Raw genomic sequence first — 17,925 nt, 5'->3', positions numbered from 1 at the left:
TCTTCCACACAGTGTTTTTATATTTGCTTGACCAAATAGTTTTGCTCATGACCATTTTCCCCAACTATATGTGTGGGGCTTTTAAGTATGCTTGTGTGAAATACTAGTCTTTGTAAGATTTTGTTTCACTACTTAAGTATTGGGGACCATGATGCTTTTCCAATTCTGTTTAAGGTAAATCTATTTAAACTGTAAATGCTGTATGTAAATGCTAAAAATGTAAATACTGTTAACTAGTTCATTTTCAGTCAGTACCATAAATTCCTTTATAGATATATGTAATTTTGAAATGAATATAAATTTTAGTTGTATTACTTGTTCTTATTGTCCCTTGTCCTTCAGGTTCTTGTGTTGTTCGAGATGCCACTGGGAACGTTAATGACACTATTGTAACAGAGCTAACAAACTGTACTTCTGCAGCCTGCAAGTTAAACTTTGACTTTTCATCTTGTGAAAGCAATCCTTGTTACTACGGCCTAATGAACAATTTCCAGGTGAGCCTCATGTTTATGTTATACCGACATTGTATATCTAGGGGTCAGACTGCCGTCAAATCTGAGCATTCAGAGTACAGCACTCACTTAGAAGGGAGGACCATTGTTACTTTTTACCCAGATAGCTGTTTGGAAAGTCTGTAGATAAATAATTGGGTAAATAGATAAATATTGAAAGGGTAAAATCTGAAGCTGTTCAAGAGCGAAAGGGCTCCCGAAGGTAACACTTTTACGATCGGGTATAATATATAGTATATATACATAGTGTATAGCTTCAGAAAGCAAGGAAGCATCTCACACGTGGTCATATTTGTTGGGTCTATTTCTGGATTCTCTGATCCATTCTTTTGGCATTTCCATCTATCAGTCCACCAGTATCATCCATTCTTGTTTAGAGTAGTTACGTGATAGGTCTTGAAGTCAAGTAGATTGATTCCTCCCACTTTATCCTTTTTCAGAATTGTTTCAGCTATTTTAGTTCCTTTTGCTTTTTTATGTACATTTCAGAATAATGTTTATCTACAAAAAGTCCTGCTAGGATTTTGATAGGAACATATTAAACTTGTGTATCAATTTGGGGAGAATTGACATGTTCACTTTATTGAGTGTTCCAGGCCATGAACTCAGTATGTTTCTCTGTTTATTTAGATCTTCTTTGGTTTCTTTCATCAGCATTGTGTAGTTTTCAGAATACAAGTACTCGACGTGTTTTGTTAGATTTATACCTAAGTATTTCATTTTTATTTGGAGTATTATTTTTTTACGGATTTTCTTTCAAGTAATCTCCACACCCAGTGTGGGGCTTGAACTCACAACCCCGAGGTCCAGAGTTGCATGTTCCACCAATTGAACCCGCCAGGCCACCCCTTAAGTTTTTCAAATGAGTTCAGTACTCAATGAAATGAATTCAGTTTTCTAATTTGAGGTGTCTTCATAATTGCTTTATATTATAACTTTCCTTTTAAAAAAATATTGGTGAGTATCAATTGTGTTAATAGTTAGATAAGGCCATGTAGTCATGCTGTGCTAAACTCCCATTGAACAATAGAATTAAATTCTTAATGGACGCTTGAAAGTTTGTGACCTTTTAGAACATATGAGCTATGTAAAAGATAATACTACTTGTCCAATAGTTAGAGAATATCAATCTTTCTCCTTTTTATTATTACCTCTCTAAGGTTCTGAAACCGAAATGAAATTTTTGTAACATTTATGGGTTTTTACGGAGAGGATTATACTAATTCAAAGTGAAAACTAAAAATTTTGATTCTAGTGTTTTTACAGTTTAGTGTAAACATAAACAGAATAATTGAGAGTTTACTGTATTCTAGAACAATATACATTTTATGTAGAATACTTAAATTTTGTAATAAAATTTGTGACTTAAATTTTTAATGCCTTTTTGTAAATTTTCTCTTTTAAGCAATTGACTGCATTTTCAGTGGTTATAAATATTGAGCCCAATTATGTAATAGAAGTTTGTTTGTTCTAGTCACAAGACTAGGCATAGTCTTAGGAATGAAAGAAAGTATTCATATCCAGCTAATGATTCAGGCCGTTCTGACATTGATATTGTGTATGAAATGCGCAAATGTTGATCTCTGCCCAGTGACTGAAAATGCCAATCAGATTTCTTTGTTGTTACCTTAAAATACAAAAGTGTGTTGTCTTCATCAAGTCCGGTGTGGACTCATTAAAGTTTAGTTTACATAAAGCTGCTTTTCTAATAAAGCTAAATAAATTTTTAAAAAAATTTTTAAATGCTTTCTAAAGTAAGATTAAATGGAAAAAATACTGTAAAAATACAAATTGCTTGTCATTTGATGAAGAATGGTGTATAGAGCATATCTGAGGAGCCTGTAATTTAGAGTCTGATATCGAAATCTATATAAAGCCATACTTGATCACACTGTTTTGCATGTAACGGACTTTTCATACTCAGGAGGAAAAGGGATCTTGGTCACCTTACTTGTCTTAAATTTTTAATTTTACATATATAGTCTTAATGTTTCTGAATATAGTTGTACATTTTCGTGTCCTCTGAAACCTTTAACCCACCATTGCTTAATAGACATTGTGAACCTGTTTGCTCTGTCAGTCAAAATCCTTCATACCCAGACTTACACCCCACTGCCTTCTATCCACACTGAACTCCAGTGGTTGCATGTTTGTACATACACGTGCATACATGCTTACCCTACTCTCTTGGGCTTGTTTTGTTTTGATTTGGTGCTTTACTCTGCTGGGAATGCACCTGCTTTTTTCTTTACTTTTGTCCAAATCTGCCTGCTTTAAAGGAGACCCAGTTCCATGAAGATTTTCTTACACCACAAGTCCTGAACACACACACAAACACCCATACAGAATCTTACCATTCATTTTACTTGCCACTCTTCTACCTTTTGTTGGACTTTTGTCTTTTTCCCCCTTACTAAGAGAGAAGACCTGTTTTTGTTCTCTTTGTTTCCACTCTGTATTCTGGACAACACTGGTGTTACCATTATTTACATTTATTATCATTGTCCTTGCTACTCATATTTTATCGCTACATGGTGGGAAATGCAGAAGTTATTGAGTAAATATATAACTAGAAAACAAGAAACCTGGCAAATTTCTAGAAGCATACTGTTTAGAGATGCTAAGCGTAGAGCATTATTTAGTTCAGAGATGATGGAAGAAGAGAAAATGTACTTTTTCCTCAAAACTTGACAGATGGAAGGTTATGGGTACATACAATGCTTGTCGTGTCTGTTTGCCTTAATCCAGCAATGTGTCATGTTCTCTGTTCCTTGCTTTCTCTCTTCATTTATCTCCTGTCTTTGCCCTTATCTTTGAGGTCATTATAGACAGGCACGGAATTTTGTGTTTGATAAGTATATATAGCTGAAATCCAGTCCGCTCATTTTTATCTTGGTCCATCTTATGTGTCCTTTCTAATCTCCTTCCCTATAGACAGGATTGGCAATGCTAATCTGGTATAAACAGCTGTGAAACACAGTGATTGTGAAAAACACATGGCATATACCTAACCACATTGTTACTAAAGGGTTGAATAGAAAATCATCTTTTCAAGATTTTTTTCCCCTTGAAATGCTTAGAGAGGACAGTGCTAATGTTGATTAACACCCTTTAATGTATTCTTCATTATTAACACTGAGTCTTTTGAAAGATACAGGGGGAGATATTAAATGGAACAAGGTGGAATTATGTACACTGGTAACCAGATTAATGCATCATGGCCAGGGACCGTGCCTATAGTGAACTTTACATCTGGTTTAAAGTATCAAATTACAGTCAAGTGTAAAATAATCACTAACACCTTAAACCCAATTTCCTTATCTCCTTGGTGTCAGTTGGCACATGGTCTTGGTCAGTATAAATGAAAAGCAGGGCTGCCTGGGTAGCTTAGTCAGTTAAGCTTCCACCTCTTGATTTTGGCTCAGGTCATGATCTCAGGGTCGTGAAATGGAGCCCTGCATAGGGCTCCAAGCTGGGCAGGGAGGCTGCTTAATGTTCTCTTTCTCCCTCTCCCGCTGCCCTTCCCCCCACTTGGTGCTCTCTCTTTCAAATAAGTAATCTTTATATATATATATATATATATATATATATATATATATATATACACACACACACACACACATATATATATTAATGTATATATATATACTATATGTGTATATATGTGTGTGTGTGTATATATATTATATGTATATGAAATCTCTCCTAAAGAAGTAATGAATTTAGGTGATGGTCACTGTTCACTACTGGTGAAATTTATAGTGATGGGTCAAGTTGACAGTACCTGAATCCACCATCTTTTCCACCTCAATTTTATTTTTCCACAGTTTTCAAAAATATAAAGGAACAGTGCAGTGAATACCTGTATACCTGTCCCTTCACTTAAATTTACTAGTTGTTTGTATTTTACCCCATTGCTTTATCTTTGTATATATGTATAGTCTTTTTCTCCTCAACCATATGAGAACGAATTAAACACATCATAAAATGTCCGTCAGTTTGAAGTTTTTGAGATAGTCTACATGAGCACAGTGTAGTTATCCCGCTTAAGCAATTTAATGTTGACAAAATACTGTTATCTAAATGTATATTCCATCTTCATTTTCCCCACTTGTTTCAGTGATGTCCCTTACAGCTATTTTTCTTAAATCCAGATGCAATCTAGGTCATGCATGGCATTTAGTTATTATGTTATTTAAAAATCCTTTAATCTAGGACTTTCCAGCTTGCCTGTTTTAATCTTCCACGACATTGATATTTTAAAGAATTCGAGCAAGTTACTTTGAATTTTGCCCCTCAGTTTGGATTTTTCTGGTTGTCTTCTCATGATCTAAGTGATCAGTCCATTTTTTTAAAACTTCATTAGGGAAATGTTTGAACATGTATGAAGATTGAGAATGCAGTGAAATTTAACATACATTTTCCAGCTTTACCAATCACCAGTGCTTGGTTGACTTTGTTTTATTTACAACTTCCTACTTCCCAGATTATTTAAAGACCAATCATAGACTTAGATCCTTTCAGGTAGAAATATTTCCACATTTAGCTTTAATATTTAAGATCTCTTTTTAAAAAGAAAAAACATAACCACAGTACCAATCTACTACCTTAATGTCAAAAAAGAAAAAAAAAAAAACCCAGAAAGAAAGAACCTACCTGACAAGAAGTGTATTGTACCATCTTGAAATATTCCTGCCAATAAGTTTGTACTTCAGTCTGATCACCTGTCGGGGTCTATCAGTTGATTAGAAATACAAAGGTGAGAGCAGCAGGTTAAATAACACAAGCCGGAGGTGCAGTCAGCAGAGTCCAGGGTGTGAGGCTTCTACAGGACAATGACCTAAAAATAATAAAATGTAGAGGAAACCAACAGTGAGCCTGTGGATTGAAAAAGACTTAAGAGACATATCAACCAAATTTAAGGTGTAGTCCCTTTGTGGATCCTGGTTTAAACAAACTATTGAAAAAGGCAAGAAAAGATGGACAGGTTGGGGGAATTTGAATGCTAATAGGATATTTGGTGAGGTTAAGGAATTGCTTACTTTTCAATCTGGGACAGCGGCTTTGCGGTTAGAGTTTTTTGAAGTGCTTTACCCATCAGAGGAACGTACTGAAACATTTATGCATTAAGATGTATCTGGGGTTTGACTCAAATGATGTGGGGATTGGTTCATTATGCTATTCTCTCTGCTATTGTATATCTTTGAAATTTTACCAAATAAGAAGATTGAAGGTAAGGGCTCATGGTAAATCTGTTTCAGAAATTTATAATGCACATAACTATTATTCCTGTTCATTATTATCATATTTCCCTGATATTAGTTTCCTTCATTAGCATAATAAAGATATATAGTATTGTGGTTTTTTAAAGTGGTTTGTAAGCTTAATTTTCCATTTTTTTCCCTTTTTTAAGGTAATGAGCATGGTGTCTGGATTTGCACCATTAATTTCTGCTGGTATCTTTTCAGCCACTCTTTCTTCTGCATTAGCATCCCTTGTGAGTGCTCCCAAAATATTTCAGGTAGGTATTTTCACATTACAGTCTTTATTGAAGGGGAGTTTATAGTAATACATACATATGGTAATAAATCTGTATATCTAATTCTGTTACATTTCCTTCTAATATTTATGTTTCTTCACTAGGCTCTTTGTAAGGACAACATCTACCCAGCTTTCCAGATGTTTGCTAAAGGTTATGGGAAAAATAATGAACCTCTTCGTGGCTACATCTTAACATTCTTAATTGCCCTTGGATTCATCTTAATTGGTTAGTCATATAAATGGTGTGCTAATATGGATTTTGGAGTATTTACAGTATTAGCTCTAAACATTGAATTATTAAATTATAAATAAAACCTTACTTTGCCTAGTAAACAAAGTTTCTTTGTGATCAATTAAAAGAATATATAGAAAATACTGCAAATAATAGTGCTCAGTACATACTTGCTAAAATTATTACCATTATTAAATCCTCATGAGAGGGAACTTCTAGGTTCTTGTCCCTAAAACAAATGAGATAATAGCATAAGGGAAAGGATTTCAGAGCCCTTCTTCCACTGCTGAAGATGACAGTGGGCTTTTATTGAAAGTCTGAGGATACCACGTGTGGAAACTCACTCTCGTGTAACACTGCTAGATATCTATTTGTTAAGGCTACTTTGGGGGAACAAGTTAGCAATGTTGAGTAAAGTTTCTCACAATCCAGCAATTCTCTTTAGGAGTATTTACCCTAGAGAAACTTGAATATATACCCAAAGAGCCATATGCAAAGATGTTTTCAGTGTCATTAATTATAGTAGTGAAAAATGGAAGCAACATGAATAGCTACTAACAGAAGAATGAAACTGCAGAATAATATTCAGGAGTAAAAAAAATGAATAAAATTAACTTTCATATATCGATATGAATGACTCTGCAATATAATAAATTACCAAAACAAATTGCAGAATTATAAATATTGTGTGATATTATTTGTCTAACTTTTAAAATACCCAAAATAGGACTGCCTGCTTGTGGACTATATATGTGTTTAGTAAAACTATATAATATCATTGGAAAGAATATACCAGCTTTGGAGGAGTTGAGGTATAAAGGTTTCCAACTGAGGACCTAAGGTTTGATTCTTGAGAAGTAAAATATACAAAGTATGTATGATAAAATATAAGTCTTCATTAAGTCTGAAGGGTGGATATTCCTTAGGCTGTCATTTAAAAGTTTAAAATAATTTCATTTTTTAAAAAGTCAAAAAATACCTAATGTGTCAATAAATATACGTCGTGTTTCTTTTGCAGCTGAACTGAATGTTATTGCTCCAATTATCTCTAATTTCTTCCTTGCGTCATATGCATTGATCAATTTTTCGGTGTTCCATGCATCACTTGCCAAATCTCCAGGTGATCTTACATTTTTTTAAAATTTTGTAAATGTACTAGTGTCTTTGATTTTAGAAAAAATAAGACTTTAACATTTTAAAAGATGTTATTGTGAATGTTTAGCCCATTAATGCTCAGTCAGCCTTTGCAGTTAGTCAAATTAAGTGAGTTTTCGAAGATCTCTTTATCATGAAGTTTCCCAGTAATATACTGTTTCTTGTCTTCGAAGCATGTAAGAGCATTGATCTCAAATTCTTTTTTTTTTTTTTAAAGGAGAATCTTTTTTTTTTTTTTTAAAGATTTTATTTATTTATTTGACAGAGATAGAGACAGCCAGCGAGAGAGGGAACACAAGCAGGGGGAGTGGGAGAGGAAGAAGCAGGCTCATAGCAGAAGAGCCTGATGTGGGGCTCGATCCCATAACACCTGGATGATGCCCTGAGCTGAAGGCAGACGCTTAACCGCTGTGCCACCCAGGCGCCCCTGATCTCAAATTCTGACTAACACTTCAGAAGAATTATTGTCCTTTTCTTTTCCTGTTTTTGTTGATTTCTGTTTCAAGTTCTGAGAACATTATTATGGTATAGTCAACCTGCCCTAAAGAATATTTTCAACACAATAAGTTGCTACTGGAAAAGGTCTCTTGCAACTGAAAAAGTGCCTCAAACACTTTTACTGGGGGCTTTTTGTTATAAACCATAACAACAGTTGGGCATCAGGGAAAGAAGTGAAGGAACAAAAAGCACTTTTCCTTCTAAGGACCTAAAAGCCTCTCAGAACTTTAGGAATATAAATTTCAGAGGTGTCTGTGTGGCTATAAAGGCAGCACAAGGGATGTTTGTACTGGCCTCTTCTTTATCTTGGCTGTATTAATATCAGTATCCTGGTTGTGATAGTCTAGTATCATTTTGCAAGATGTTATCATCAATGGAAATTAGGTAAAAGGTCCCCAGAGTTTCTTTAGACTCTTTTTCATAACTTTGTGTGAAATTGAATTTAAAAAAATATAAAATATATTAAATTATGATTTAAAAATATTTTTTGGCTATGGAATAAAACTTTTAAAACATAGTCTTCAGCAATTTTTTTAGAGTGAGCTTAATTCTTAAATACTTCATCAAAAGTACATTGCTATACTCAACTGTTAATTTTTCTAGCAGGTGGATTAACTTTTAACAATTTTCAAAAATATTCTGTTTGGACTCTTCTGTATATTCATTAGAATAAGGATATGTCTTATGCTAAAATCCAGAACATAAAACCACACTATTAAGGGCTGGGTTTGAAAACTTCTTTCAGTCTTTTGTAGTTTTTAACCATTCATTAAGATAGGCTGATTTAAACTTTTTTTGTTGAAGAGTTTATTGAATACAGAAACTAGTAACATAGAATAAGACGGAAGTAAAAATATGGGTTCTCTTCATGGCCTTCAAAAATTATGCTCAGTAACGCTCTATGACTTCACTGTTACACATTAGCTTTAGACTTACTATTTAAGTGACCACAAAGAAAGTTATTTGGTGCGTACATATGTACCACTGTCTAAAGCAGATAGGGTATTTGAGTGACTTCAATGTATCTGTTTTATTTGTGATTGTTAGGGTGGCGTCCTGCATTCAAATACTACAACATGTGGATATCACTTCTTGGAGCGATTCTCTGTTGCATAGTGATGTTCGTTATTAACTGGTGGGCTGCATTGCTAACATATGTGATAGTCCTTGGGCTGTATATTTATGTTACCTACAAAAAACCAGGTCAGTAATTTTTTACATTTATTATTTCAAGCTAGAAAATATCTAGAAATTCCTTGTTACTTTTCATATCTAAGCATCATCTTTTGTGTACTTGAAAGGTGCTTTGTAAAACCTAAAATACTTCATTTCCAATTACATGTAGTTTTAGTGAAATAATTACCACAGGGCTTTATTCTCTGGAATTCCTACTTACCCATAAATTAAATTTAACTCTTCCTACTTAAAGAAAAATGAGAAATTTGTATTATTAACATATTGGTGGCCTCAATATACTTTAAAAATTTCTTTGAAAGGATTAGACTTAGTGAAATCGCTCCTGTAGTAGCTGTTTGCCTAATAAACATAATGTGTTACTACTGTAGTCTTAGTACCTGCTGTGTAGTCAGTACCACAGGATTTACAGTGTATTAGAAAGATGTGGTATCTTCCCTGTATAGCAGGGAAGATTTGACAAAGGTGTTTTTAACTGGGAAATAAAGATTACCCAGAAGGTGTCTCACTGATGACTATTGGCTGTATCTCCACATAAGACAATGATACTCGGGAATGTTGGGATTGATCCAGTGTCGTATGGTGACCTCTAACTCTCAGGGAAGAACCAGTGAAAAAGGTTTGACAAGTTTGGGCCCCAAAAGAATAATTTAGGAAGAAATTACAAGAGTGGTTGCAGTGTAGTTATGTGAAACTGTGAGGAAACATTTTGTAATCCAGATATGACACAATGAGGTTTTGGATAAGAGTGCTGGGTTTAGAAATGAAATGGACAAAGAAGGTAATGTTTTAACCATCTTAGAAACAGTTATTTCTCTAAAATAACAAATGTCTAAAATCATATTTGGTGTCCAGGCTGTTTATTCAATACAGAGTGAAATTTGCCTGTTCAAATAACTTAAACTGTTAAGTACTATAAATGGTACTTGCAGAGTTTTAAAATCTTTCAGTCAGAGATCTGCCTCTTTCCCATTAGCCTCTGGCTATATAAACAATAATTTTAAAATTATTTGTGGAACTTTCTTGAGTGGCATGCACGGCATGTCTGCAGCCCTGTCACCTTAGTTCTTTCTGCATACTTTAAAAGCAATTATAGTTCAGATTAGCATTATCATAGTGTCATGCTATGGACTTGAACTATCGAAAGTTCTGAGTACGTTGGTTTATTTTAGCAATTGATTTTTTAAGTCTCAAAGCGCTGTTTACTTCTCTATGTCTCAAATTGGTTATTGATTGTTGGTTAATATTGGTGTATTGCTGCATGAACACTGTCTTCCCACAGATGTGAACTGGGGATCCTCTACACAAGCTTTGACTTACCTAAATGCCCTGCAGCATTCAATTCGTCTTTCAGGAGTGGAAGACCATGTGAAGAACTTTAGGTGAGCAGTAAGGTAACATAGAATCACACCGTAGGTGGCAGTCAGTTCTTTACTTACCATTCAGTAGCATTTTTGTCTGCTGCTATTTCATAAGAAATTTCCTGAAAGCATAGATTATTGTTTTTTGTTTTGCTTGGACTTTGCTTGGGCAGTTTATTCAAAAAGAAGGATGAGATTTCTTAGTTATCAAAAGTTGACAAAGAGGTGAATTATCTAACTTACAAAAATGTTATGAGAGTGCAAGTGTTGGAAATCTCCCATCTGAAGGCTTTTAAGTGTCAGCTCTCAAAAAGTGAACCATTTCTTCCTCATGTGGCCACCGAAGTTCTCTAAGTCTAGAACTACTAAGGAGAGTCGAAGTTAATTTACCATCAGTAAAAACCTTTTGCTTTGTTTTGTTATAGGAATGGGAACATTGAAAAAAAATGTTTTATTCCAAAATAGGTTTTTAAATCTTTATCAGAATTACGTAAACATAGTTGAGAGAGGAAAAACTTGGGTTCGTCATGAAAATCCGTAGTTGCCCAAATTCTTGTGTTCCTCTTTGTGACATACCACAGGCAACTACTTTCAGCTCTTTGCTGATTCGTTTAGTAATTACTTGATATTCCCAAACATCATGGTGGTTTTGCCCTACTTTTGATGTTTTAGGCCTTATCTGTAGATGTCCTTCATCCGCATGTGGTTGCACACACATGCACTCTCCTCTCTATCCCATCCTCACAGTGTACTTTTAGGTCATTATTTTGATTAGGTCGTACTTTATATTTTTATAAGTTTTTAAAATGATTCCCAGCTGAGCCATGTAGTAAATTATATTGCTTTTTCTTTCCTGTACAGCTTTGTTTCCTCTGGAGCCTTTCTTTTCTTTTCTTTCTTTACTTTATATGTATCACCATCTCACCTTTGACCAAACTTAGCAAAAGATGTTGTTTTCTTAGCTTCGTAGTTTCTGTTTCTTTGAAGTGTCTTTCTCACTGTTTCCTGTTTCTTTAATTTGGGTTCTTAGATTTTTAGCTTTGTCTGAAGTAATTGTGGTCCATGGCTGGCAAAACTCTGCATTCGTAGGTGGGGCTTGTCAGTGAAGCCCTTAATGTAAATTACTGGGGCTTTACTGGTTCTTTGAGAAATTTAAGTCATCTTGAAGACTTTCTTTTTTTGATATGATTAGATTGCCCAGAAAAAAATACTTTAATATTGTGCTTGTTGATAAAAGAGTTCTTAGGTGGGAAAGGAGGTCGGGAGATCTCTGGATTCAGTGTATAAATATTTTCTCACTCCTCCCCTGATTAAAGTAGCTGCTTTTGCCCTTAGGTGTTGCTAGTGTCTCACAGACCAGACGCCGCCGCCGCCTTCTTCTTCTTCTCCTTCTTCTTCTTCTTCAAAAAAAAAAAAGCCTTTAATTGAAGTAGAGTGGACATATAATACTGAATTAGTTTTAGAGTCACCTGGCTGGCTTAGTGGGTAGAGCATGATCTCAGGGTCATGAGTTCAAGCTCTATGTTAGGCATAGAGCTTACTTAAAAAAAAAATAATTAAAAAAAATTTTTTTTAAAAATTAAAAAATCTAAATTAGCTTAAGGTATACTACATAGTGATTTTACCATTATATGCATGATGAAATGCACACCATGGTAAGTGTATTATAGTATTATCAACTATTCCTGGTGCTAAACTTTTCATCCCCAAGGCTTACATTAAAACAAAGTTTGTACCTCTTAATCCCTTGCACCCATTTTGCTCATCTCCCCAATCCCCTACCCTTTGGTGACCGTCAGTTTGTTTACATTTACGAGCCTGTTTCTCTCTTTGTTGTTGCTGTTGTACTAGTTTGTTCTCTATGAATCTGTTTCTCCCTTTGTTGCTGTTCGTTTTCTCTTACCTTTTAGACTCCACATGTAAATGAAATCATATGGTATTTGTCTTTCTCTGGTTTATCTTCCTTAGTATAACACCCTCTAGGTTCATTCTTGTTGTCACAAATGGCAAGATTTCATTATTTTTTATGAACAAGTAATATTCCATTGTGTATATATACCACATATTTTTCATTCATTTATCTCTCACTGGATACTTCGATTTCTTCCATATCTTGACTATTGTAAACAACACTGCAGTAAACAGACGGGTGCATGTATCTTTCCCAATTAGTGTTTTCATTTTCTTCAAGCAAATACCCAGTAGCGAAATTACTGGATCCTATGGTACTTCTCTCTCTGTTGTTTTGAGGAACCTCCATATTGTTTTCCATAGTGGTTGCACCTATTTACATTCCCCAAACACCAGTGCATGAGGGTTCCCTTTGCTCCACATCCTCACTTACTTTTTGTCTTTCGTACTAGCCATTCTGAATATTATGAGGTGATACCTCATTGTGGTTTTGAGACCCTTTCTGGCAAATAAGCCCTAACCTAACAGAATTGGGGAGGATACTTGTTCATCATAGTGATGGAAATGATTTGGTTCTATCTAGTTGTTTCTTGTGCAGAGGTTAAACCAGTGCTTCTTGCTTTGGTCTCTTTACTACATGGCCCCTGCCACTTCCAGAGGTACTTACTACCTCTAACTCATTAGGCATTTTGGTGATTTTTTTTTTTTTTTTTTTTTTGGTGTGAAATCAGGTAGCTTCACAGCTTGTTCATAGGCTTTAGGATTTAGCCTCTTCCTGATTTGTCATATCCTTTCTTGTTCTATCTGCTTTCCGGCTTTCAGTATTTCCATACTATTGTGTTTTCTCCTGTCCATATTTTTGTGGGTTTTGTGCCTTAAAAATCCCATTATACAATGGCGTTTTTGGAGGAAGGAGTTAAAATGAAACTGATGTTTACACTCTGTCATCATAACTCGTTGTCATCTCTAATATATTTTGTACTATACTTTTTTGGCATGATACAGCTTTACCAAATTAAGCCTTTGTGATAGATTTACCATTTAGTAAAGATAGGGACTACAAGTTAATTAACTGTAGTACGAGGTTATGTTAAAGTGTACATTAAACTACCATGAAAAAAAGCTGAATTATGCCGTGGCTCTCCAAGACAGACATCACTGTTATGTGATTGTCCAGAGGCGCCTGGATGCTTTATGGCAGGCGGATTTGCTGCACTTGCTCATTCAGGTCCCACATTCCCTGCATCTTGTCAGTCTGCCATTTCCTAGCAGGTGTTTCTGTCCATGTGGTCAGTCATCACCACATCCATGGCATAGCTTACAGGAAAGGGAAACAAAGTGTGGAGGGTAGCCAGCTTCCTTTTTACCGACTTCCTTCTGTAAGTCACTCAGAGGGTCAGTCGTAAGCTACCAGGAAGGCTAAGAATTATGTAATTTCAACATGGGGAGCTATTTAAACTGCTAAAGCTCAGATGGGGAGACTGAGCAGTCTGGGCCATAGGGAATGAGGTCATGTTTGATTCCTCCAAAGCCATTCTTCCAGACAGGACTGGTTTTTCAGATAGCTTGCTAAAATTCTAGATAGGTTAGTTTTTGTTTTGTTCTATTTTTTATAGTCTTTATTCAAGTTTTCATGCTTATTTTATGAGGTTAAGAACTACCCTAACATTTCATTTAGTGGTTAAGTCAGAAGTTTTAATTTATTTACTTTTTGTTAAAGTTCGTTTTAATTATATAAATTCTTGTTGTAAAGAATTTTTGGTAATGTTTGAACTTATAAAATGGATGCTTGAATATTTTTTCATAAAATAGCATTGATTTCCATTTCTAGTCAGCTAAAATCAAGAGTTAAGCATATGTGAAAGTCATGCCACTGTCTTGTGTCTACAAAGGCAATTGAATTTAGTTTTGATTTTCATCATAATTAATTAGAATTAAAACTTTTACTTCAAATAGAAACCTTCAAATCAACCGTAGGTGATTTTTTGGATGTAACAGCTGTCATTAAAACTAAGCCAGATTAGAGAGGGCTGATATTATGAATTAGAAATCACTATGATGTGATCAAGCTAAAAAAGAAGGTGACCTGTTTGTACATGAAGGTAAAGCCATGCTCAGTGAAAGTTTTGTGAACTCTGTGAAAGAACTGGAATATTTATTACCTTGAGAAGATGAGGGGCACCTGAGTGGCTCAGTTGTTAAGCGTCTGCCTTCGGCTCAGGGTGTGATCCCAGGGTCCTGGGATCGAGCCCCCCACATGGGGCTCCATGCTCTGCTGGGAGCCTGCTTCTTCCTCTCCCACTCCCCCTGCTTGTGTTCCCTCTCTCGCTGGCTGTCTCTCTTTCTGTCAAATAAATAAATAAAATTAAATTTAAAAGATAAAAAGTTGTTACATATATTTAATATAACTATTATATTTCTTCCTGTAATACCTACCAGAATCTTGATGTATAATATTACCTGTTATTTTAGAAGGACATTTGGCATGATCTGGTTTCTGCATTTCTCCTGTGCTGAGAAACCCTGGTTAAAAGTCCTCTTCTTTTGAGAATAGTGTGTCCTGAGGGCAGTTGCATGAAGGAGATTCTAGTGTAATAATACATTCTTAAGAGAAGCAACTTAGAAACGTGTCCATGTTATCAAAAATCTCAACTTCTCTAATTTTGTTTTATTTTTTAATCTTAAATTAGGCCACAGTGTCTTGTTATGACAGGTGCTCCAAACTCACGCCCAGCTTTGCTTCATCTTGTTCATGATTTCACAAAAAATGTTGGTTTGATGATCTGTAGTCATGTACATATGGTAAGTGTTTGCATTGCTTTTTTATATTAAAACGTTTTTTGCTCTCTATATATGATTTGTAATTTGGGGGGGTTTCTGGGTATGAAATGATTTGACAAGATAAATCTGTTGAGTTTGTTTGGGGCTTTTTTGAAGTTATTTTCTTCAAAGTATTATTGCCTCTAAACTGTCTCAAAACCTCATTTTAGAAAAGATTTTAGAATTTTCAATCTTCATTTTTTTTCTTATTTAATAGGAGATTTTACCAAACTATATTTCTCTTATAGAATGGTTTGGCTAAGAAAAGTAGCTTCTTGATAACTAAGGAGTCTAAATGAATTACAGCATGTGTATCTTCTTACTAATATTTCTCATACTTTTCTGAGAACTCTGGGAACATTTACTACCAGAAATAAAAAGAGGTTCGAGGAGGTAGATGAATTGTGGTAAATATCTAGCATCCAGTACGTAAGAAGAGCAGAGTGAATGCTGACTTTCCAAGTTCGAACACTGTTAATTGCCTGTTCATTTGTGTTTTAACCACGAGTACTAACATTATTAAAAATAGTGGTAAACTTTTCACCCAAAAGTGGTTTTCTATTTTTGACATCTTGGCTATTGAAAAGAATTGCTAGATGATGGGTCGCCTGTTCTGCATGAGAAATAGGAGTATTTGTCATATTAGCTTTTGTCCCAAACTGTTCATCTCGTTAGAAATGTGTATTGGATGACCTATGTCTCAGCTCCTGCTAGAGTTGCTCTTACGCTTGTATAGTCGCAAAGTCAAAGCCGTGTCTGGCAGAGAACATGGGGACACTGGCCCCAGGTCCCCCATTAGGACCTGTGAAGTTTTTCAGCTTGTCTCCAAGTTGATCAGTTCAGGTTGGGGTTTTGACCACAAGAAATTACAAATTAGGCACCTCCCAGGAATAGCAAATTGTATTTTTCCTTTACTTTTTCATGAACAATTAAGGCGTTCTCTTAAACCTGCTTTTAGATTTTTGCTTTATATACATTTGCATATGGCACATTTTATGTGTTGCTTGCAAGGATCAAAATAGAATTGGAAGTTGAAAAACCTCATTTCCTTAATTCTCTTCATCATTTAACAGAAGTATGAAGAAAAAAAATGCATTTATATTTTACAGCAAACTTGCATTTTCAGTGATATTTTCAGCTTCCTGAGAATTAATAACTCAGACATTGGGGACAAATTAAAAATAAGCTAGGAAACTTCCGGTAGAAAAACAGAAGGCTCTTATTTTTCTCCATGTGATCTCTTGTCCATTTTCAACAATTTCTAATTTCTCTCATTTACTTAGTATATTGAAAAACTTCCTATTTATGTTTCTGTGTGTATTTCTTCCTCTTCTCCCTTTTCATGGTGCCTCCTGTGCTTTAACTCTTCCATTAACCCTGCCTTGTCATCATCTTCAGTGCTATGGAAAGAATTCATTGACATGAAAATGAAATGTTTTGCCATACTTCTCTCCCATCCCCAAGGTTTAGGCAGGTTGTTTAAGCTAGTATAACGGGGTGGTCTTTATAAATGTGGACTGTATTATCTTTCAGTTAAAGGCATAATTAATATTCTTATCCAAAAGGGCCCTCGAAGACAAGCCATGAAAGAGATGTCCGTTGATCAAGCCAAATATCAGCGGTGGCTTATCAAAAACAAGATGAAGGCTTTTTATGCCCCAGTACATGCAGATGATTTGAGAGAGGGTGCACAGTACTTGATGCAGGTAAATACATTACGCCTTTCAAATAACAAAATTCGAGTTTTGTGTGACCTTTTAAAACCTTTTGCATTCTAGGTGTCATTCTTCATATTAATAAAAATGGTATATCTTTTAAAATATCTTTATTACTACTAAGATTTGTGTAATCTGAGCGCTTAAGGAACTACAGAGATAATGCGCTGTTAGCTGACAGGGGGAAAACCTGTATGGAAATTATCTTAGCCTATTTCCCTAAGATATTCCCCCCTCATTTTCTGCTATACTTCACTGGGTTTTGTTTTTTTTAAGTGTTAAGTAATGGCAGTCCTTGTGTAATATTTTAAAAATTCTAGTTCCTTACTGTATTTCTCACTATTTATTTACTAAACTTAGACTTCACGTTCAGTTTTGTATATGACACAGTGGTTACATGGAGTTTGGAATTAGTCCTGGATTTAAATGCTAGCATCGCCACTTCCTTAGTATGAATTTTTGCTGAGCAAGTTACTCAGCTTCTCTGAAACTTCATTTCCTCAATCAGCCCTAAAGGTTGTGGGAACAAATAAGTGGGTTGAGATAGTGTTTGCCATCCTATTTTCATAAGAAACCCTTTCTTCAAAGGAAAGCTTAACTGGAAGCCCATTCACCTTGCTAATTGTGGAGCTGCTTTGTTAAAGCAGAGGTGGGAGGCTCAGAGTGCTATCACCTGTGCCCCTTCTGTTTGAAGGTTTCACGTTTCTCACACTTGACAAGCATGAGGGTAAGACTATCTTAGGTGAGCCCCAAGAATAATACGGGGTGGAAGTGGGCTTTCTGTGGCAGATACCCTTATCATAAACTACAGTAATTAAGACATAGTGGTACTGAAGTAGTGATAATTAGATTAATGGAATAAGGCAGGAGAAATAGAGCCACTCATAGAGGAAATTTAATACATGACAGAGGTAGCACTAAATCCAGGATGGTCTGGGACAATTAATTATCCATGGAAAAAAATAATGTAACAGATCCTTACAAGG

At 35.1% G+C, this 17,925-nt stretch overlaps 1 protein-coding gene across 2 annotated transcripts in view; it reads left to right on the top strand.

Annotated features, from left to right (window-relative positions):
• The window catches only part of SLC12A2 (solute carrier family 12 member 2), a 102,494-nt gene that overhangs the window by 57,753 nt on the left and 26,816 nt on the right, over positions 1-17,925 (top strand). For both annotated transcript variants that reach the window (XM_087862333.1, XM_045794808.2), the window contains exons 10-17: positions 343-494; positions 5,926-6,033; positions 6,156-6,279; positions 7,304-7,405; positions 8,986-9,141; positions 10,415-10,514; positions 15,095-15,206; positions 16,790-16,930. In XM_087862333.1, coding sequence (XP_087718459.1) covers positions 343-494; positions 5,926-6,033; positions 6,156-6,279; positions 7,304-7,405; positions 8,986-9,141; positions 10,415-10,514; positions 15,095-15,206; positions 16,790-16,930 — 995 coding nt within the window. The remainder of the gene's footprint in view (positions 1-342; positions 495-5,925; positions 6,034-6,155; positions 6,280-7,303; positions 7,406-8,985; positions 9,142-10,414; positions 10,515-15,094; positions 15,207-16,789; positions 16,931-17,925) is intronic.

The sequence above is a fragment of the Ursus americanus genome, chromosome 5 (genome assembly GCF_024610735.1).
Source record: "Ursus americanus isolate L20-20 chromosome 5, mUrsAme1.1.p, whole genome shotgun sequence".
NCBI lineage: Eukaryota > Metazoa > Chordata > Mammalia > Carnivora > Ursidae > Ursus > Ursus americanus.
The sequence above is the reverse complement of the archived record's forward strand: the minus strand, read 5'-3'. Positions and strand labels throughout refer to the sequence as shown.